Source organism: Squalius cephalus (assembly GCF_949319135.1).
Source record: "Squalius cephalus genome assembly, chromosome: 9".
NCBI lineage: Eukaryota > Metazoa > Chordata > Actinopteri > Cypriniformes > Leuciscidae > Squalius > Squalius cephalus.
In genome coordinates this window covers 16,756,585-16,778,521 of record NC_137130.1, presented here as the reverse complement: position 1 = coordinate 16,778,521, position 21,937 = coordinate 16,756,585, and the positions used below count along the sequence as shown (strand labels likewise).

Here is a 21,937-nt window from a genome sequence, read left to right as displayed (position 1 = left end):
TGTGTGTGTGTGTGTGTGTGTGTGTGTGTGTGTGTGTGTGTGTGTGTGTGTGTGTGTGTGTGTGTGTGTGTGTGTGTCACTGTGCATCTAAAGTCAGTTCTTGGATCACTCTGATGTTTTGAACAGTTTCTTTGGAGATTTAACAAATGCTCAGACAGGCCGAGATGAATTCTTGACACTAGAGGCAGTTAATTATGATGACTTCATTCGTTTTGTTAGGGGGTGTGTAATTAGCTGTGTGATTGGTGAATGGAAAGGCCTGCATTTATTCTGTCTGAAATGTGCTGAATGCTCTGAATGAATGTTTGATTGAATATGGATGACAAAGACCGAATCAACCCCCCCTTTATTACTTTCTCTCTGAATCTGAAGCTCTTCACAGCAAACACTTTGGCTGGCTGGATTTAGCTAGCGCATATTGAGATCAAGAGTTAGCCTACATTTGCAGAGAAATGTGATGTCTAATAGGGATCAACACATCTCTGACAGACGGAGGATTGTCTGATATCTTCATGCTTAAGAGAACTAATTTATGTAGACAACAACAACAACAAAAATCTATTTTGCATGGTTGTAAGGTCGGTCAGTATAATCTAAGAAGACACCAAAATTATAAATGCATAGGGGTGGAGTGATTTCCCTTAGAATTAGGGTTTTCTTTTCAATACAATGTACATCAAAGCCAATGTTCCCAATATAAGTTTCATAATTCCTGAGGATAAAATAGACTTGTAGCCAATAAACATTAAATAGCCACAAAATATTCATAAACTGCAAATTAACATACTGTTTAGATTTGTTTATTAACAATTTCTATAGTTTTACTGAAAAAAAGAAAGAAAGAAAAAACATTCACTATAATAAATGTCACATTTAGCTTTGTTGTGATGTAGTGGAGTGAAATAACTGCAAATCAAGCTACTTTTTTTAGTCATTACCTCTTCCAAGCCCTGCTCTCTGTGCGTTTGAGTGCTGTGGTGGCTGAATGCTGAATTAGGACAAATAGTTTTTAAATGACATAACTATTGTTCATATTTTTCACTAATACAATTTTAATATTTATACGAAATTTTATTTAAAGGGGGGGTGAAATGCTATTTCATGCATACTGAGTTTTTTACACTGGTAAAGAGTTGGATTCCCATGCTAAACATGGACAAAGTTTCAAAAACTAAGTTGTACGTTTGAAGGAGTATTTTTGTTCCAAAAATACTCCTTCCGGTTTGTCACAAGTTTCGGAAAGTTTTTTTCGAGTATGGGTATGTGTGACGTCAGATGTAATGGAATTTCCTTATATGGGTCCTAAGGGCACTTCTCCGGTAAGATCGCGGCCGCGCGCGCACTCTTAGACCAGAGCAAGAGAGCGAAAGCAGTTCGCCATCAAAGCGCCCTGCCCGGCTTTTGGGAAGTCAATGTCACCAAAGAAGTGTGTTTTTGGTTGCCAGGGCAAGACAACCCTGCACAGATTCCCAAAGAACCCAGCGTTAAGGAACCCGTGGATGGAGTTTGTTTTCCTGAGCATAAACGGAGTTGTGTAAGACTGTTTGTTCCCTGCATTTCGACAATGATTGTTTTATAAACAAAGCCCAGATCGACGGATTTGCAGATCGTCTAATGCTTAGGATCGAGCAGTCGCAATGATAAAGATTCGCGGTCGTGCGTTGGAACCGGACGGTGACTAAAACTGTTGAACTGAACAAATGTCTCTGTGTGTTGTCACTAGCTCGGCGCGTTAGCACAGCTAAGCTTCGCCCACAGGGCCCGCCTCCAGCCGCTCGTTTTTTTCCGGAAAGACTCGGTACAGTCTATCTTTCTGTTATTAATATAATAAAACAAAATACTTTTTGGAGATATGAAGGATGCAATATTACTCTATAGGTACTCAAGATTAACAGGAGATTGAGTGAAAATGAGCATTTCACCCCCCCCCCCCCCCCCCTTAAATGTACACGATTGAACTTTTGGTCCTCTAGTGGTTAAAAAACAAAACCGCATGCATTTTGCGGAAGAACATAGTTTGGGTTGTGCTTCGGCTCTGCGTGACTGTGCGGATGAATATGGTTATCCTACTGTTAAAAAAAACATTCACTATACTAGGCTTAAGAGATATAAGCAATTTAGATGACTATCTGAAGATGTTACTGTAGCTATACCCATTAATAGACAGTACTTCCTTGAAAATTAATTCCATCACAGACCTACAACAACCATAGGCTAATGAAATGACCCTCACAATAGATAATGCTTTACCGGTTTCACAGACAGGTTTTAGATTAAGCCAGGATTAGGCCTTAGTTCAATTAGGATATTTAAGTAGCTATTAAAAATATGCCTTAGAAAAAAACATTACTGGTCTGCATATTGAAACTAAACAATGGCACTGACACATATTTAATGTCTATGAAGACCTACATATGGCAATTTGAATAAAATAACGTACTCACCTGTTGAGTAATAAAAATGTCACCTCCGCGTCGCTTTTACAACATTTTAATCCCTCAGTTCTCGCCGTCTCCGAAAAGCCAAGCCAATGTTGATTTGCGTTTTATACAAGCTCTGTCGCGGTCTCTTTTTGCCAGCAGACTTCCGTTCGGCGTTTTTTTTAAAACGGTTGATTCCCCGGAGGTTTGAGATTTAGCGTGCTCCATGTCATCCTCATTGTGACACCTAATATGCTACACTGAATACACGCGACAAAGTGGCCGGAGAAGACAAGACAAGCACTGGCCAGTGACGTAGTACGCGATTTTCCCGCGAAAACATCCTGTCAGGTCTGAAACGTATTCGGCTTAGCATAGTGAGACAAAAACACATTTTGGATTAAAGATTGATGATGTATTGATTCATTATTTAAATTCACTTAATTTTGAACAAAAAAAAGGTACATAGTATACATTTGAATAAATAGGCCTATAGCCTAAAGAATAAAAAAATAAAATAACACAAACGGCATAATATAGCCAATTTATAATTGATCCTCTCAATAACATTTTCAGAAGCATCATATTTCAAGATTGATCCACCCATCACTAGTAGTTTAGGCTATACACTCAAAATATCTGACCTGATATAGGCTGATGCCGTCACTTCCTGTTAGAATGTGTGAATGTGAGGTGCCCCACAGCATTAATGAAGTCCAGTGTTTACCAGTGTTTACCAGTATTCCCTCTCTCTATGGACCTGTCTTTGAACTCCTCTCAAATGGGAGCACACCAACAACACAAAACTCCCCCCTCGCTCTTTTCTCTCCTTTTCTCTGGCATCAAACAGCAGAATAAAACCTTTGATAGTGCACGTCACATTGAGTTTAAATGCAGTTGATCCTAATCATGTACGATGTGACAAAGTGACAGATGTTAATCTGAGTTTTTGTCTTTACCAGCTCTGATCACACCACAACAAAGCAAAGGATCTCCAGAAGGTGTTTTCCTGCTATTTGCTATTTTTCATTTTCAGTCATGGTTTTCTCTTAAAGCATCTGTTTTATCAGGATAAGTTAATGATAAAAAGTGCACATCTCCTAACAAATTGCAAGTTGATAGTGATTTGAAACTATAACCTTCCAGTTACGTATTCAGATCTTCAAAATAAAACCTATTTAGATCTTTGAAGGAACTCAATGGAAGTAAATATGGGCATTTAATTTAATAGCAGAAATTTAAAGCTTACAATTTTACAAAAAAAAACAACAAAAACAACCTGTTAAACTAATACTTCTGTTAAAACGTGTGTATTATTTGAGCTGTAAAGTTGTTTAAATCATTTTAGTCACTCTATTGGGTTACAGGTTTATGACCTTTCATTGTCATGGCAACAAAGTTGTAAAATGTAAAGGTTAGTAGGCATTTTTTTTCCACACCAAATTGATGTTAACAACATGCATATTGTTTATGTCTTGTGGCTATACTATTAAAACCGTATATTTTTACATTTACAGATTGGCCTCATTCACTTCCATTGTAAGTGCCTCACTCTAAGGAGAAAGGTTTGTGGAATTTTTTTTTTTTATTTTTTTTTGTGGTAATCAACATTATGCCACAAATACTGTCAACTGCGTTTAACTTGCACTGAACCGAGACTATCCCTCTAACCACTAAACTACATCACCTCAACCATTGGACAGTTGCATCATATTGGACGTGAAGCTGCATGTTAGCGACCCTCTATCCACCCACTGCTCACCCGGACAGCACACTAGTTACTCATCCCTTCTGTTCAAAAATACTTTACAAACTAAACAAGAGCTATTTCTCTGCAGACTCACTCTCTGTGGTTAATAGAGTTCAAAAGTGAGGCTTTTCACAATCATCTGCAGTTGTTGAGTAGTGACAGATGCACCTGTTTTCCCTCTTTAAAGGATCTTTAACCTCTTTCACCCTCAATGAGCCTTCCAGATGTCAAGTCAAATGTGTTCTTAAAAACACAGTGAAATCCTATTACATTGCTTCTATTCTCCAGATTATGTCATTATTTTAGATGCTGAGAAGAAAATGAGACAAAATGTCCTAGGGATGCAGGGATGTCTAAAATAAGCAGATACGCAGCAACCCGAACTCATGCAGCGACACAGGGAATGAAAGTATAAATCCCTTTCTTTAAGATTGGTTAAGTTTAATCAAGTTTTACCCAGAGCTCTGTGTTGCGCAACAGTTGAAGGGGAGCTGACAAATAACGTGGACATTAACTTTAAATTAAAACCTAACTTTTATGAATATTTAAAAAAAAAAAAATCTTCATATTTAAACTTTTTTGCAGTTCACATAAATAGACCTGCAATGTGTCCAATTTTAAAAGTACAAATATTTAATGCAATTAATGAGATAATGATAAAATAATGCAAAAATGTTGTCTAAAATAGTTTTAAATGTAGTATGGCAGAATGACTGCTGTCGATGGCATGCCAGCAACCCACAACAATGTTACGAGACAACTATGCAACCTGCTACACGAAATGACTCCACGCATGCATTAAGAGCTTTCAACTGTTTCACTTTACGCACTGATGCAAATACCTTAGGTTGGATGTTGAATTTGCTCAAAACACTTTGTATTTACATTTGACACTTTGGTGAAGGAAATGTAAGTTGGTACGTTCTGCGCACTTACGGGTGCCATCGAAACGGGTGGCGATGGTGTCGAGGAAGGTGTTCTGCGGGGCCAGCAGACCTCTCATCACGGGCATCCTGCTGCGGGTCGACTGCGTCCTCCTCCCGCCTCTGCGCCCAGCAGAGGCAGTGGATTCCTGGTCAGCCCCGAACCCAGGTAAGAATCGGGATGTTCCGGGCGCGCATCCTAGACCCTGCAGGAGCGCCCCGATCCTTGATACGTGCGGCTCCACTTTGGCAGCTCAGCAGTGACCATATCCCTCAACGGAAAGCCCACATATCTGCCTTACATCGTGTCATAAAGAGGGCGAAAATCCGCGTACTTGTCTCTGTAAATCAGGTGCTTGGTGATGAGATGAACCTGTGCGTAACGGCAGCGCTGGAGACCGGAGCTCCGACTGGTGAAGCGACTGCGCACTGATGCCGTGTGAACTCCTCTGTGCCACCACGATCCTTTCTCTCTACATCAATATTACTGGCGTTCTCTAGTTGCTATAACCAGCAGATGTCACGTCACGTGGTGAGCAGGGTCTGGTGAGGAGGCTAGAACCCTTGTGCCAGCTCATTGTCTTTTTATTATTTACGGAAGGTTCTTTGTTCAGATGAAATAGTCGAAAAACAAAACAAATTTGGTAAGATATTTAAAATACATTAAAAATGACTTGAATAGTCTTCACCTCTATAATATTTACATTTGTCAAGGTAGTGTAACTGTTTAGAGATATTTTTAGAGATAACTCTTGAATTATTTAAAAATACATGTTTGCATATAGTTGGCATGACTTAAAAAAAAAAAAAAAATCGTATCAGCCAAATCAAAAATGCGTTTTTGAACTGATGAAATGCACTTTTTTTTCAGTTACAATACATTTGTTTTACATTAAAAGCCATGTCTGAAAATGTTTTTGAAAATATAATAAAGTGATGTGGTAAAATTCAAGGCAAGCATTTTGGTACTTTTCACTTGGTTACACCACTTGACTTTTTTTTTTTTTTAATTGTTAAAAAAATCTGAATTTTTGTACAAAATGTAATGTTTCTTCTAAGAACTTAGTATTGGTGTGATTTCTCCTTTTTATCATCTACATCATCTTTATTTGTTATTGATTCATAAATCAAACAGTATAATAAAAAAATATATATAAAAAATAATATATAATAAAAACAGTTTAACTGTGTTCAAGAGTGTTTTACTGTTAAACCTGACCATTTCTTTTATATTTATATTTATATTTATTTGTACTCGGTCAATATGTGTGTTGTTAATAATACCAGAATAATGGGGGGAATAATCTTTATTGTAATTGTCATTTTTTTTATAGAAGAAATAAAATGCAGTGTCTCCATGGACAACAACATATAACGAGACTAACAATTGAATGTGATTTGACAGGCAAAAAATTAAAACTATTTCACAACTCACCACTGAGGTGGAAATACTGTAGTTCAAAATATAAAGAGAAGAATAGACAATTTAACAAGCATAGCAAGTTTATCTTACTTTATATCTAAAAAAAAACATTCTTCTTTTTCTCTTCTATGCTAAAAACTCAAACGCTCAAATGTAAAATTTGTCACCTTGGCTTGCAGACTCACATTCAGTATGCCCAAAAGATTCCAAAGGATGACAGACTGTAAAAGATATTAGTAGGCCATAGCCTTAACTTGGGTCCATTCATTCAGTTTGCAATTTGACTTATCAGGATTCCCTTTAAAACAAATTTTGCATTGCTATAAAAATATACAAAATAAAAGGCAAATTTTAGGAATGCTAAACCAGGTTTTTTTTAACGTGGAGCCTCAGGGGACCATTAGGGGTTCGTGGAAAAGTTTTGAGAAAAAAAATGTAAAAAATAAATAAATATATGCTTTTGATTTAAATAAATAAATGATTAAAATTAATAAAATTAATACAAATTAATGAAATTAAAATTATGAAAATAAACAAACAAAATTAAAGATTTGTTTTTTATAGTATACTGTAAATGGGGTCTTTATGAAAATGTAGCCTACTATAAATGTCATTTTAGAATTGGGGTCCCTCGCATAAGGATGATCATATATGGGGCTCCGTGTCATTTAAAATACTGAAAACCCCTGTGCCCAAGCTTTACAATACACATCTGTATAAATTACAAAATATGGTTGTGGCACCCACACTTAGAGACTTACAAACAATGAAATGGTGACATCTGCCGGTAAGTCTGAATTCTGCACTCAGGCAGGAGACAGTGAGATACCAAACGACTGCTCAATTTCATGGATCGTCCTTAGCCTACTGCTCACGCGAACTCAGAGGATAAATACAGTTTCGCACGTGAAGAGCAGCGTGCTCGTGATGGTGGACTGAGAATATATGGACTGCTCAAGAAACAGAATGCGTTTTGGAGGTAGGCTGAACCTGTGTCTGTCTATTATACTGTTTCTTATGCTTTTGTTGCTAAAAGTTAGCAGGATGTGTGATAATAGAAATCACCCATTTGTTTTGTGTGTAAGGGCTGCTTCAAAACCATTAACAATTTGAGTTATGCATATTGCAATTGGTATAGGCTACCGCTTTCTGTTACTTTGGGGAAACAATTCTGTTATTTTGGTCAAGAGACGCACTTTTATGACGCGGTAGTATGTTACACCAATTGACTGCATACTTGACAGGCCAGCATTTACCTTTAAATAGAACGCAATACCTTAAAATAGAAATTTAGATAGACGTGTAAGGAAGGATCATAGAAGTACGATAAAAGTGAGTAGAATTGCAGGTAGTCGTCTAAAATGGAGGGTCCAAAATGGGCAGGGCATGGTGGCCCGGATTGTCTCGAAGTTGTCAGGAACGATGGGTCTAAAAATATTTTTCTGTTTCAACTCTTCATTGTTTGTTTTCAGTTCGGTGTAAATTAATAATAAAATAAATATTGACAAGACGGCCGCCGTAGTCACGTGGTATTTTCTCCTCGCTGAATCAGACTTTACTAATAATAATAACAGTTTGAGTTAGATGTTTTTGTTGTTGTTGTTGTTGTTGTTGTTGCGTGAATGAAATCCAAACCATGCGTCATAAAATACAAAAACATCAAATTTATTAATCCCAAATTTATTAAGCCCTTTTTTTAAGATCATCAATTTATTTTAATGAGAGGATGAAAGGTGTTGTTGTTGTTTTGCATTTATGTTTAAAATATTGGCCGAAACTACAATAAAAATTAAACGTCAGAATTCAGTGTGAAAGTCAGAAGTCTGGTAAAGATAAGATATCAGTGTTAAAATGGTTTCCTTAATTGCATAATTAACTAATTGACAAAAAACAAAAACACATTTTTTTTGTGGATGTCAGAACATATGACTCTAAATGTGTTTTGTCTACTAAGTGAATTTTTTTATTAGTTTTTTTCAAAGTCATTGCTTAATTATTTGCAATTTTAGAAGGTGAAGAAAATGTGCAGTTCAACGAAGGATTCGTTTTTTGAGCTGTATAGCGCCACCTAGAGGAATTAAAGTGTCTGTCCCACTTCAAACAGCTAATTGTCCAGAAACATGCCTCCAAATATGATTCATAATGAGGGAGGGGCTAGTCGTTTGAGTTAGTTCCTTATTCTCTTGGATTGGTGGATGATTATCTGATTGAGGAGTGCAGAGCAGGGGAGAGCCTATGCCATCCGCTCAGCTGATACGAAAACAACGCCTTCCAAGACCAGTCCAAAACCTTTCAAGCTTCCATAAGAACACATCGACCATCTGAGATCTCTTCATTTACTCCCGTACAACCTCAAGAGAAAAGGTAGGCTTCGTATATTGGGTTGTGAGACTTAGAATATTTGCTAAACATTACAGTCGCTGTCGTTTGATTTGACGTCTCCTGCAAAGTGCTACCGGTATGCTGAGCAAATATCGAAGAAAACACTATAAAGTGGTGCATTCATCAGAAAAGACCTTGATACAATCTCGCTGATCATATATAATTGACAATGGATTGTTTATGTTGCATTAATCATTTTTACGACAAATCGTAAAATAACCTCCACATTCGTCTAAAGCTTCATTACGATTCATTTATTATTACAACATCAAGTTATGTGTAAATCAGTATTGGACGCCCTGTATTTGACCTTTGTTCTAGTTGCTTTATGTAACCAGCACCAGTTCGTGGAACTAAAAAAAATTAATAGTGACACACAATTGATACAGTGATGCACTTAAACTGGATAAAAGGCCAGTGTCATATTACACAATGGCTGCCTGTCTGTCAGGTGCTGTTAGTTTAGCTGAAAATACATGAAACATGAGAATAACCAACTGTTTCACTAGCTGTGACATTAGTACTGAGATAGTAATACCATATTGAACTATACTTGCATTTTAGTCCTAGGTACTTAAAAGAACAGCATGGCACTGCAATGTTTAAAAATAAAACATTGAAAACCATAAAAAAAACGATTTTTGTTACATGTTACAGACTTCTAAATCGGACATGTGGTGCTTATTAGTCTGCACGTTCATAAATGCTGTCTGTTAAAACAGGTTTAAGTCAAAAATGCTGACTCACTGGTTGTGTAACTTTTTTCTCAATGGAATCTATTCATTCTTCAGGTAGTAAGTACTAACACATCTTCACATATAACTGTCACCAATCTTGCAGGGTCCAAAATGTCTCAGAAGATCAAAGCCGGTTCTGTGGTCGAGATGCAAGGAGATGAGATGACTAGGGTAATATGGGAGCTCATAAAAGAGAAACTCATCTTTCCTTATCTGGAGCTGGACCTGCACAGGTGAGATTAATTGTGTGTGTGTGTGTGTGTGTGTGTGTGTGTGTGTGTGTGTGTGTGTGTGTGTGTGTGTGTGTGTGTGCGTTTCTCTCATTATATTTGATTTCCCTTATGTACACGTTAATCTGATTTAATGCAACTTTACTGCCAATTAGTCATGCATTACAAACATTTGCCAGGGTAACCATAGTACTAAAGTTGATGCCATATCACTACAGTTACTGTTTCTAAAATGATTATAAAGTAATATGGACCTCTTTTCAAAATCTTTTTATTTCTATATATTCTAAAAATAATGAATGAATATTTATTGTTCAAATAATGTTTTTATTATTTTGATATTTACCACATATTTATTTTAGTGCCAAAAACTGCATTACTAACAATAATCACACCACTAAGAAGGTACCTGTCAAGTTTTACAAATATGACATTTCCTGTTTTTCTCAGGCCACAATGTGGTAATCCTCAAGGCCAAAGAGAAGTGTTATCATCCCATAAGTTAGAACATGTATTACTTAACATCGCTTTCTGTGCTTGAAATTGTCATGAATCGTCAGCATCTGAACTTTGAGCTTATGGTAACAGTTTAATCTGAGTGGCTCTTTAGCTATGAAGTATGAAGTATAAATAAAGTGCATGAACTTGACCTGAAGTATGGTAAAATAGTGCAAACTAAAACCGTATCAGTCTGATAAGAGTATTATCAGTACGTTAGCAAACAAGGTGTCGTCACTTAAGAGGGATCTCCTGATGCATGTTCATTCAGTCACTGAACTGCTCTTTGAGCTTGAGTTGTAAGATTGTTTGCGTATCTTTACCTCTCAACATCCTTTAGTCGCATTGTTGAGCACTAGAGGCTTTTATTGACGGATTAAACTGAGCTAAGTCTATGGCAGCCCCTGAAAATGTATGATACATTTTTCTGAAATGTCTAAATCCACTAGCGCCACACCAACAGTTTTTCACAATCTTTATCGCACCAGGGAGTGGAAGTAAAGTGGGTGAAAGGTCACAGGATACTTTACACAGGATAAATGAGAGGCCCGAGAAAAAGGAAAGTATGGGAAAGTTCCGCCCCCCTGTGTTGTAGCTCAGGGATGCTCTATCTAAAGCGTGTAAAGTGTGTCACACTCTTCCTCGCTAGTTGTAGAGACTCTGAGAAGACGCCTTCATTATTTCAGTCACACATATCCAGAACAGATGAGGCCTTTCATTTGCTCATCTGCTCAGAGCACAAGTGAGAGTTGCTTGGATGAATTTAAATCAGCATGGATTTAACTTTAGTTTGGAGATTCCTGACTATTCAAAGGTTTGAAGGCATGTGTTTGGTAGCTGGAGATCACAAAGTATTTACTGAATGAAATGCATGGGGATATGAATAATAAATGAAATCATTTTGAAACAATTCGGCTCTAGTACTCTCTGCTCAGTTAACACATTTTACTATGTTTAAAATGCTTTCTACAGAATTCCACATATGTTGTCCCCCTACAAGAAGGCAAAAAAAGCATGTACACTACCATTTAAAAGTTTAGTGACTGTACAATTTTTATTATTATTATTATTATTATTATTCTTTGAAAGTAATTAGGCCTAATGCTTTTGTTCAGCAAGAAGGATGCATTCATTTGATCAAAAGTGACAGTAAAACATTTGCAATGTTCTACAAGATTTCTGTTTCAGGGAAATACTGTTTTTTTAACTTTCTATTCTTCAAAGAATCCTGAAATGTAACCTGGTTTCCACAAAAATATTAAGCAGCACAACTGTTTTCAACACTGATGATAAGAAATGTTTCTTGAGCAGCAAATCAGCATATTAGAATGAGTTCTGAAGGATCATGTGACACTGAAGACTCACTGGAGTAATGATGCTGAAAATTCAGCTTTGCCATCACATGAATAAATTACATTTAAAAATATATTCAAATAGAAAAGTTCATAAATGAACTCTTCTGTTTCAGTTCACTGGAACAGTGTCTTTGTGCTAAATTACCATGGCTCTAGTTTCCCATTGACCTCATTTAAAGTGTGCCGTGGGGCGCCATCTTCTGACTGCTAGTGTTCTGATTGTGTTCCGAGTCCAACATTACAAATTTGGCTGTCAGTATGAACTGAGTTATAAACTTTTTTTTTTTTTAAATATCTTTTAGACATTTTTATTGTAAAGGATTATGTAGGCAGGAAAGTAGGGGTAAGAGAAGGGAATGGGATCGGAACAATACCCAGGTCAGACTCAAACCTGCTCGTATGTGTTCCGAGCATGTGACAGTCCACTGCACTACAGCTCAGACAGGTTATAAGCTAGAGACCTTATGTAGCCTGTCTTCCAGTTTGTATTTCCACAGCATGAAGATAAGATCTTACAGATTTATGAATGAACTCATTTTAGAATCTTCCCGGTTTACTGACATTTGTTATGACATCTGCTTCAAACATTACAATGCTCATGATAACTTTAGTTAACTCTACAATAAGTAAACCCACTTCACCAGCTAATTACTCTTCTACAGCAATGTCAGAAATATACAGAAGATATATTACAGAAATTCTGAAGATGGCTGCGTGTTTGCGTCTCTGGCGCTAAGGTTTATACAACGCATTTTTCTTCCTTTCCACTTGAATCGGCATCAATAATAGAACCTTTATAATAGAGCTTTATAATTATCAGATTTTGTGACTGCTAAAATATAATTTGCAAAGAAATGCTGCATAATGATTAATTGATTATTAAAATGTCAAGAACATCACAGAGTAGTTCTCATAGATGAGCAAAAATCAATTTATTTTTATATTTTTTCTTGGTGTGTGTGTGTGTGGTAGCTTTGACCTGGGAATGGAGAACCGTGATGCCACCGACGACAAGGTGACGGTTGAGGCGGCGGAGGCTGTGAGGCGCTACAACGTTGGCATCAAGTGCGCCACCATCACTCCTGATGAGAAGCGTGTGGAGGAGTTCAAGCTCAAGAAGATGTGGCGCTCTCCCAATGGAACAATTAGGAACATCCTGGGTGGCACTGTGTTCCGAGAGGCTATTATCTGCAAAAACATTCCCCGCTTGGTTCCAGGCTGGATCAAGCCTATAATTATTGGCAGACACGCACATGGTGACCAGGTGAGGAGCTCCTACATATATTGTGCATATATTACAATGTCTATTATTAAGTCTAATTGTGAATTTGTTCTGTTTTTTTTTTCATATCGCTGCTGTTTTATCAAAATGTACATGCCTGAGAAAACATCCTTTAATCGTGGTAAGATCACGTTACAGGTAAAAGATCTTCCGAAATGACATGTCCTCTTCACTTTTACAGTACAAAGCTACAGATTTTGTTGTCCCGGGCCCTGGAACAGTGGAAATGACGTACACTCCCAAAAACGGAGGGGAGACTCTTAAGTTTGTTGTCCATGACTTTGAAGGTAACCTACAGTGATTTATAATAGTATTGGTGTTTTAAAATTATGTTTAGAATAATTTTTTTAAAGCTACCGTGAAATCAAAATTTACAATTCTTATTTTTTTAAATTAATCTTTCATTAATGAATTCATCATTAATCCCTCCCCATATATATACCGTGGGGAGAACAAGTATTTGATACACTGCCGATTTTGCGAAGTAATACACTGATATTTGATAGACTGCCTACATGCTACTTGCAAAGCATGTAGAAGTCTGTAATTTTTACCATAGGTACTCTTCAACTGTGAGAGACAGAATCTAAAACAAAAATCCAGAAAATCACATTGTATGATTTTTAAATAATTAATTAGCATTTTATTGCATGACATAAGTATTTGATCACCTACCAACCAGTAAGAATTCCGGCTCTCACAGTTAGTTTTTCTTTAAGAAGCCCTCCTGTTCTCCACTCATTAGGTTGGATTTGAAATAATTTGGAATGTAGCCTACTTGATTCTAAATATAATTTTGCTCAAGCATATCTGCTTTCAGACCAGGTTTTCTTGACAAATGTCATGATTATATATGTTCAGGTACTGGTGGAGTTGCTCTGGGAATGTACAACACAGACAGCTCAATCCGGGACTTTGCTCACAGCTCTTTACAGATGGGGTTGACTAAAGGCTGGCCGATGTATCTCAGCACCAAGAACACCATCCTGAAGAAATATGATGGCCGTTTCAAAGATATTTTCCAGGAGATTTATGAAAAGTGAGTAACCATGAACTGGTTGCATTTGAATTGTCTCTGAATAAACTGACCTTGATCTAGTTAAACAGGGTCTTTTGAACTAAAGAAGCATTGAGTGCTTTTACAGTATGTATGATAACTGTGAAAATCTGCCTGTTATAAAACTATTTTTTTAATGGCTTAAATCAATAAACGCATGGCATTTTTCATTATAAAAATGTTTCTCCTTTCATGGCATTAAAGCATAAACATTTAATCATAATTATTAATCATAATTATGCCCACAATGAACAAGCTGGAAAAAAATTCAGAAAACATTATATAAGTTGATTTTGTAACAACAGCATTCTGACACTGTGTGTGTGTGTGTGTGTGTGTGTGTGTGTGTGTGTGTGTGTGTGTGTGTGTGTGTGTGTGTGTGTGTTGCAGAGACTACAAGGCTCAGTATGAGGCCAAAGGCATCTGGTATGAGCATCGGCTGATTGATGACATGGTGGCTCAGGCCATGAAGTCTGAGGGTGGCTTTATCTGGGCCTGTAAGAACTATGATGGAGATGTGCAGTCAGACTCTGTAGCTCAGGGTGAGTAAAACTAACATGCAGTGAAATGACCACATATTATTTTAGATATTTATCTTTTGCACCCAACCATTTATCATTCATTTCATTATTTATTTATAAAGCACATTTAAAAACAATCCATGGTTGACCAAAGTGCTGAACAGGACAATATAATCAAAAACAAAAGTTGCAATCGATACAATTACAGACAAGAAATTAAATAATACATTAAATATATTACAATTCAAAATTGATAAATGCATTAAAGATCCACATTAAGAAAATGTGTTTTAAGCTTTGATTTAAAAGTGGCAAGTGATGACACGATAGTATCGTTCTGATCGATAGTAGTAGAATGTATTAAATCAGATAAGTATCCTGGTGCTAGGCCGTGTAACGATTTTAAAACAAAAACCATTCTCAATTCTCAGTTTGACCGGTATCCAGTGTAAAGAAGTTAAAATAGGAGTAATGTGATCTAATTTTCGACTACCAGTCAACAGCCTGGCAGCAGCATTTTGAACTGATTGAAGACGCCCGATAGATGATTGGTTAGCTCCAAAATAGAGTGAATTGCAACAGTCAAGTTGTGAGGTGATGAACGCATGAATTACTATTTTGAAGTTCTTTGGAGAGAGAAAAGATTTGACTTTTGCAAGACGTTGAAACATGATTTTACGACGGAATTAATTTGTTTATCAAACTTCAGGCCTGAATCAAACAGAACACCTACATTTTTTTGCAGATGAAGTAACATGAGAATTTAACTCGCCAAGGTCCGGAATACCAGAGTCATAGAAATCACTTGGTCCAAACAGTATTACTTCAGGTTTATTATCATTTAAAGCTAAAAAATAATTGTGTGTAAGCCATGGTTTCACTTCCTGAAAACATGCAAGCAGGATTTCTAAAGAGCTTGAATTATTTTGTTTAAATGGGAAGTACACTTGGGTGTGTCAGCGTATAAATGAAATGATACTCCGAATTTGGAAAAGATGGAACCAAGTGGCAGCAAATATAAAGAAATAGTATCGGAGCTAGAATAGATCCCTGTGGTACACCACAGGAAAGATGTGCTGCTGAGGAAGTATGATTTCCAATGCGTACAGAAAAGTTTCTGTTGGTTAAAGAAGACTGGAACCAATTTAAAACGGTACCCTGAATGCCAACGTAATTATTCAGTCGAGAAATAAAAATTGTATGATCAACCATATCGAAAGCAGAGCTGAGATCTAAAAGGACCTGGGGCCGTATTCACAAAGCATTTTATCTTACTCCTAGTGAGTACTCCTAAATCGCAGTAAAAGATTTTAGTTAGGAGTTTTCTCTTAAAAGTTATTCACAACGCCTTTCAGACCTAATCTTAGTAAAGAAAAATGACAACTCCTAAACTAAGAGTGAGTATTCGTTGCTATGGATGACGTCATTACTCATGCACGAGCTTGACTGAAGTGACCACCTTGATTGGCTGATGATTGTAATGCGGGAATGATTTAAACACCTCCCCTACGATGATGAGTGACAGGTGACAGGTCTGAGAATGCGTGCGCTACACAAGTAGTGCGAAGGACGGAAGATGATGAATAACTGAATAAATAGCCTAAATGAATAAAGAGTAAGGCAAAACAAATAGCCTAGTAGCCTAATGAAACATATGGATTGATGCAATATCTTTGCAACATTATTGAATTAATCTGTCACTATATGCCTCTGCCTACGTTTGCAAAGAGAAGAACATTTTAATTGGATTCACAATGAAACGTTACAATTTACCTTACATGCAATGAGTAGCCTAGTTTTGGTTGTTGTTGGTGGCGTTATTGCGACTCCTAGTTATGCCTACAATGCAAAATTGTTCCCTCACGATTGGAAGCTCCTGTAGCCGCCGCATACGCATTTCAAAACATCGCAACGTGAAATGCCACAAAAAGCGGTTTGTGAATAGGTCTAAGTGAGTTAGGAGTCCTCTCGACTTCTTTTAAGCTGTCCCAGGCTTAGGTGCTACTTTTAGGGCTAAAATGCCTCGTGAATTACTCTTAGTCAAAAAAATTAGGAGTCCTAAAGTTACGAGTGACACGCCCATTATTTTTAGGAGTTGCTCCTAAATTCGCCAGTTAGGAGCTACTTTTAGCCTTAAAATTCTTTGTGAATACAGCCCCAGAGCAACAGCACTCCCATTATCTGTAGCCAGCATAATGTCATTAGTAACTTTCAATAGAGCGGATTCGGTGCTGTGTAGTTTCCTAAATCCTGACTGGAAAGTATCATATAGTGAATTTGTTCTCAGAAAAGATTGTAATTGAGTGAAAACAACCTTTTCCAAGATTTTTGAGATAAATGGAAGATTAGAAATTGGTCTGAAATTACTTAAGTCAGATATATCAAGATTAGATTTTTTCAGAAGGGAGTAAACTGAAGCATGTTTTAGGTAGTCAGGGACCGTACCAGTACTCAAACAAATGTTAATAAACAGGGCCCGTATTCATAAAGATTCTAAGAATCCTCTCAGAAAACTCTTAATTTAGCTTAAAAACTTTTACGTAGGAGTCTTAGCTTAAGAGCAATTCGGGACTGATCTGAGAGCAACTCTGAGTAAGGAAAAGACAAAAACTTTTATCTTAGTAAGAAGGCGGGGTTGACCCCGTTGCTATGTATGACACAATCTTTTGAAGACTGTGATTGGTTGGTTGTCCAAGAAGGGGAAAAAAGTGATTTTAAGTATAGGGTCTATTCTAAGCCTTCACTTTGAAATTACATGCGTAATTTTTCCTATTTGACCGTTCTCACACACACACATTATATATATAAATCCTTATTTTATTAACCATGCTGTTGATTTCCTATAAGGTATTTGCTTGGCTTAGAATGATAAAAATTGTTCCACTCTTTCTAATTACACTGATTGTTGGCATGTCTATTTAAATGGTGGTTTGAATGTTGGTTTTAATGTATCAAACATGGAATTTTCCGAGTTGCCAAATATCGTAATGTAGTGATTACTTTCATTTCGGGCGCTATGGCATTTCTGCGCTGTGTTGGAGATATTAGCGTGTCTCTAAAAAGATCTGTCACAAACATGATCCCTGCATGATCTAATTTAAAGCGTCTTATTAACTCACTGTCATCCATTGTCTGCAACACATTTCTTCTCCTTCTTCTTCTTTCTGCCATTTTCTCCTCTGCTAAAGAAACTCTTAAGCCTCTTAAAAGTCCTCGTCCGTGCTCCTAACAATTTTGACCTTAAGACCTCTTTTAAGGGTTAAGATGCTTTCTGAATTACTTTTTTCTTTACTAGGATTTTTTCTTTAAATTTAAGAGTAAACGCCCACATTTCTAAGAATTTTCTTAGAATTTTGTCACTAGGAGCTACTCTTTGCATTAAGATTCTTTATGAATACGGGCCCAGGAGATCAGGCCCTGTGATATCAACGATTTGCTTAAAAAAGTGTGACGGAATAATAGCATATGGACAAGAGGTAGGTTTTAGATGTTCAACAATATCTCTGCAAGTATGTAGAATGCCAACCAATGCCAAACATTCTATGGAATAAATGAATTGGTCAGCACTGAACATAATAAGAATGATGGATTATCTCAGTGTACACTACTATTGAAAAGTTGGAGGTCAATGAGATTTCTTTATTTTTATTTTCATTTTTTGAAAAACAAAATAAAATACTTTTATCCTGCAAAGAAGCATCAAGTTGATTCAAAGTGACAGTAAAGACTTTTACATTAATATAATTCCCTTTTTAAAAACAAAACTAAAAACAAATCAGCGTATTAGAATGATTTCTGTAGGATCATGTGACCCTGAAGACTAGAGTAATGCCTTTGCCATCACAGGAATAAATTGCATTTGAAAATATGTTAAAACTAAAAACTGTTGTTTAAAATTCTAATAATATTTTACAGTTTTACTGTATTTTGATCAAATAAATGCAGCCTTGGTGAGCATAAAAGAAACATATTTCAAAAGCATTTAAAAAATCTTACCAACCCCAAACTTTTGTTTGGTAGTGTATAATTTTGAGTTAAAATCTTATGCATGTTTTTGTGGTGACCGGGTGTGAAATATGCTTTCATTTAAGCCCTATCGTGAATTTGCGTAATGGGTTGGCATTGCTCTTTGTGAATGTATTATGAAAGAATGATGAAATTTATAGTGAGTAAACTTTTTGGTCTCTGTCTCTAGGCTATGGGTCACTGGGTATGATGACCAGCGTGCTCATATGTCCTGACGGGCGTACGGTAGAAGCTGAGGCAGCCCATGGCACCGTCACGCGGCATTATCGTATGCACCAGCAGGGCAAGGAGACGTCCACCAACCCCATCGGTGAGGAAAACACTTACTTCATTACCAGTCTTAATCAATAAATCCACAGATGATGCCATAGAAACTGTTTTTCATGATCATATAAAAACAATGCAACTTCATAGACTCACAATTTTATCCCATCAGCCTCGATCTTTGCGTGGACGCGAGGGCTGCTGCACAGGGCGGAGCTGGATAAGAACGCAGAGCTGCGTGTGTTTGCTGAGGCACTAGAGGCCGTTTGTATCGAGACCATCGAAGCTGGTTTCATGACCAAGGACCTGGCCATCTGCATCAAGGGCATGTCTGGGTACGTCCATTATCTACTCTGGGTCACTTGCTCTAAAATATATGGTATTTACTGAAGGTCATTAGATAGATTTCTCGGTTATTATGGTTTTGTCAGTTATAGAGTGGTGTTAGACGTGGGGATTTGATGATGACTTATAGGGGACTTACAAAAGACAGCATGAATTCAGTGTTAAAGTGATATTGCTGAGCACTTTCTGTAAAAATACAGTTTTTAAAGTATATCCATGCCTGTGCAAGATAATTCTGATATTTATATATGCATTTCTTTCTGTTTATTTCTTTGAAGTGTTGCACGCTCAGATTACCTCAACACTTTTGAGTTCTTGGACAAACTGGCCGAGAATCTGAAGATAAAGTTGTCAAGCCAGCCCAAACTGTAAAGCTGCTGGGTTTTGATTGGGTGTCCATGCACATGCAGCGCTCAATCCACGTCAAGCCGCAGACTCGGTCAGCCTCGTCTCCTGTCTAACCGGGACCAAAGACAGAGAAACTGACTTCACCACTACAACCAGTAGGGGGAGCAGTGCACTTTCAACTGGAAGACATGAAAGTGCCTTTTTAAATGGAAGGAGCTACTGTCACCTTCATTATGCTTTTAAAAACAAATTGGAAACATTCATATAGGAAATTTTTATCTGTATATATACATTTTATCATTGCCATTTTATTTTTAATCATGCCCCCTGTAGTGCAGCCCTTCTCTCAGGTGCTTGAATACCTGTTGCCTTATCATCTGCATCTGTAATTGTCTCATCTTCTGACAGCCACTCTTGAAGCCATCCCAAGAACTGTAAGATTAGGTCTTAACAGTGTAAATACCTGCTTTTAACTGAAATGCTGGTTGTTAACACCGGTAGACATTCCTCTTCATTCTTCAACGCCCTGTACCACTGTCTGTCACCGTTTTACAAATTCATTTCCTTATATGCTTCGGTTTATGTCAGTCTGTGTGCTCATGTGATCAGGTCTTGTGATATGATGTCAACAATAAATGAGACTTTTTAAGAAGAGTATCTCATGTGTTTTGTCTTTGTCTGATCTTGTTAATTTATTAAATATGTTCATTGTGTGAATTTAAATGTATTAAGTATTGTAAAGTGACATGGGGCTTCAGCTCTACTACATGGCATCCACTTCAATAATTCAATGGCAAACAAATTGATATCACTATATAGTTTTAAATACTTCAAGCAGGGTCCATGATCAAAACCATGTAAATGAGTGAATTAATGATTAAAAGTCTTTGTGAAAACTTCCATAAACTCCTACAATCTAAGTAGCAGAGCCTCCCAACCTAACTGTTACTTCCAAAAGGGTAAAAGACACAGAGGCTTGTTTTTACTCTTGTGAGTATTTCACAGTGTACAGAAGTGGCCAAAAGTGATGTCCGGCCTAGAAAAATTGACATCTTTACCCTTTATTCACAAAATCTTTAACGCATTTGCAATTTATTGTGTAGTTGTGCTTGGATTCAATTGTTTTATTTGTGACTTTTTGCATAGTATAATAAAACCGATACCTATAGTGTTTTTTTTTTTTTTTTTTTTTTTTTTTGTCAGACGAATACCTTAACTATGTTTACTGTATTGTTCTGCCCTCATATTTAAAATATTTAATATATATAAAATATATTCCACATATTTTGATGGTTTAATTGAACTTGTAGAGTCAAATATCGATAACACTTTATTTTTACAGAGTCCTTGTTATACATGTTACATGTAGTTCCTAACCCAATAGTAAGTACATGTATACCTGGTTTTCACAAACAAGCCTAGTCCCTGACTAAAATGCATGTTTTGAGCTGTCTTAACTGAAAGCATCTTGCACTGACATACAGTATCTTAAAATATGTCAGTCCCATTATTAAAAAAAAGTTACTTAAAGAGGTCATCGGATTCAAAATTCACTTTTATATGGTGTTTGCATATAAATGTGTCTTTACAACCACCATACAATGACAAAAATCCATTCACTCCTTTTTTTTAATCCTCAAAAAGTCTAAACACTCTCAATAATCAGGCGTTTGGATTTTCTGAGCACTATGATGTCATAATGTTCATGCTCCGCCCACGACTGCTGACGGACTGTCCTGTATTAGCATATTTCTGCCCTCAGCCATTCGACATCCTCCATGGAAGAGAGGGGTGGGGTGAGCAGTTGCTCATTATCATTTAAAAAGACATGCACTGAAACAGGTCACTGTGAACAAAGCTGTTTTTGAGGAAGTTAAAAGGGTGTTGTTTTACACAACCATTGAGGAATTTTAACCAAAGTATATTACAAACTTTACATGAACACCCTAAAGAATCATACCAACTTGTGAAAAATGGGCCTCCGATGACCCCTTTAAACATCCTGATTTAACTAAGGCCTAATCATGGCTTAATCTAGCCCTGTCTGTGAAACCTGGGGCCTACACCATGAAGCCGGTTTAGGCTGCTAGCCAAGTATGTTTCATTTTAGTTTGCGCCAACCCTTAGGCACCCTGAAAGTGGTTTGGCTTTTAGCAGTGTTCATCGCCATAGTAACTTGCGCTCCACGGCTAATCTGGTCCAGGTCAGGTTATGCTCCAGGTAAGAGGTTGCAAAACGAACTTGGTTTCATCAGCTGTGAGCAAAGGATAAAGTCGCTCCACCAGTTTCTACTCAAAATTAAAGGTCACTACACAGCAAATGGTCTTTAAAGACAAAATCATCTGGCTTTTAGTAATGCTTATTTAGAATAATACA

At 36.9% G+C, this 21,937-nt stretch overlaps 2 protein-coding genes across 4 annotated transcripts in view; one reads left to right on the top strand and one right to left on the bottom strand.

The window, feature by feature from the left end:
- The window catches only part of kcnh3 (potassium voltage-gated channel, subfamily H (eag-related), member 3), a 110,038-nt gene extending 104,465 nt beyond the window's left edge, over positions 1-5,573 (bottom strand). Inside the window, exon 1 of the mRNA XM_079880383.1 lies at positions 5,107-5,573. Within this exon, the coding sequence (XP_079736509.1) occupies positions 5,107-5,182 (76 nt within the window). The 5' untranslated portion in view covers positions 5,183-5,573. The remainder of the gene's footprint in view (positions 1-5,106) is intronic.
- A 1,747-nt stretch (positions 5,574-7,320) lies between these two features.
- Positions 7,321-19,859, top strand: idh1 (isocitrate dehydrogenase (NADP(+)) 1). 3 transcript variants are annotated; one of them, XM_079882449.1, is made up of 10 exons: positions 7,321-7,495; positions 8,732-8,880; positions 9,739-9,868; positions 12,691-12,982; positions 13,182-13,287; positions 13,862-14,039; positions 14,448-14,599; positions 18,774-18,914; positions 19,041-19,203; positions 19,492-19,859. In XM_079882449.1, exons 3-10 carry the CDS (start codon positions 9,747-9,749, stop codon positions 19,583-19,585), a joined length of 1,248 nt encoding a protein of 415 aa, XP_079738575.1. In that variant the 5' UTR covers positions 7,321-7,495; positions 8,732-8,880; positions 9,739-9,746; the 3' UTR covers positions 19,586-19,859. The 3 variants fall into 3 exon arrangements, with proteins under 3 accessions (XP_079738575.1, XP_079738576.1, XP_079738574.1); XM_079882450.1 differs by having other exon boundaries at positions 8,621-8,880; XM_079882448.1 differs by lacking the exon at positions 8,732-8,880.
- The last annotated feature ends 2,078 nt before the right edge of the window (positions 19,860-21,937 follow it).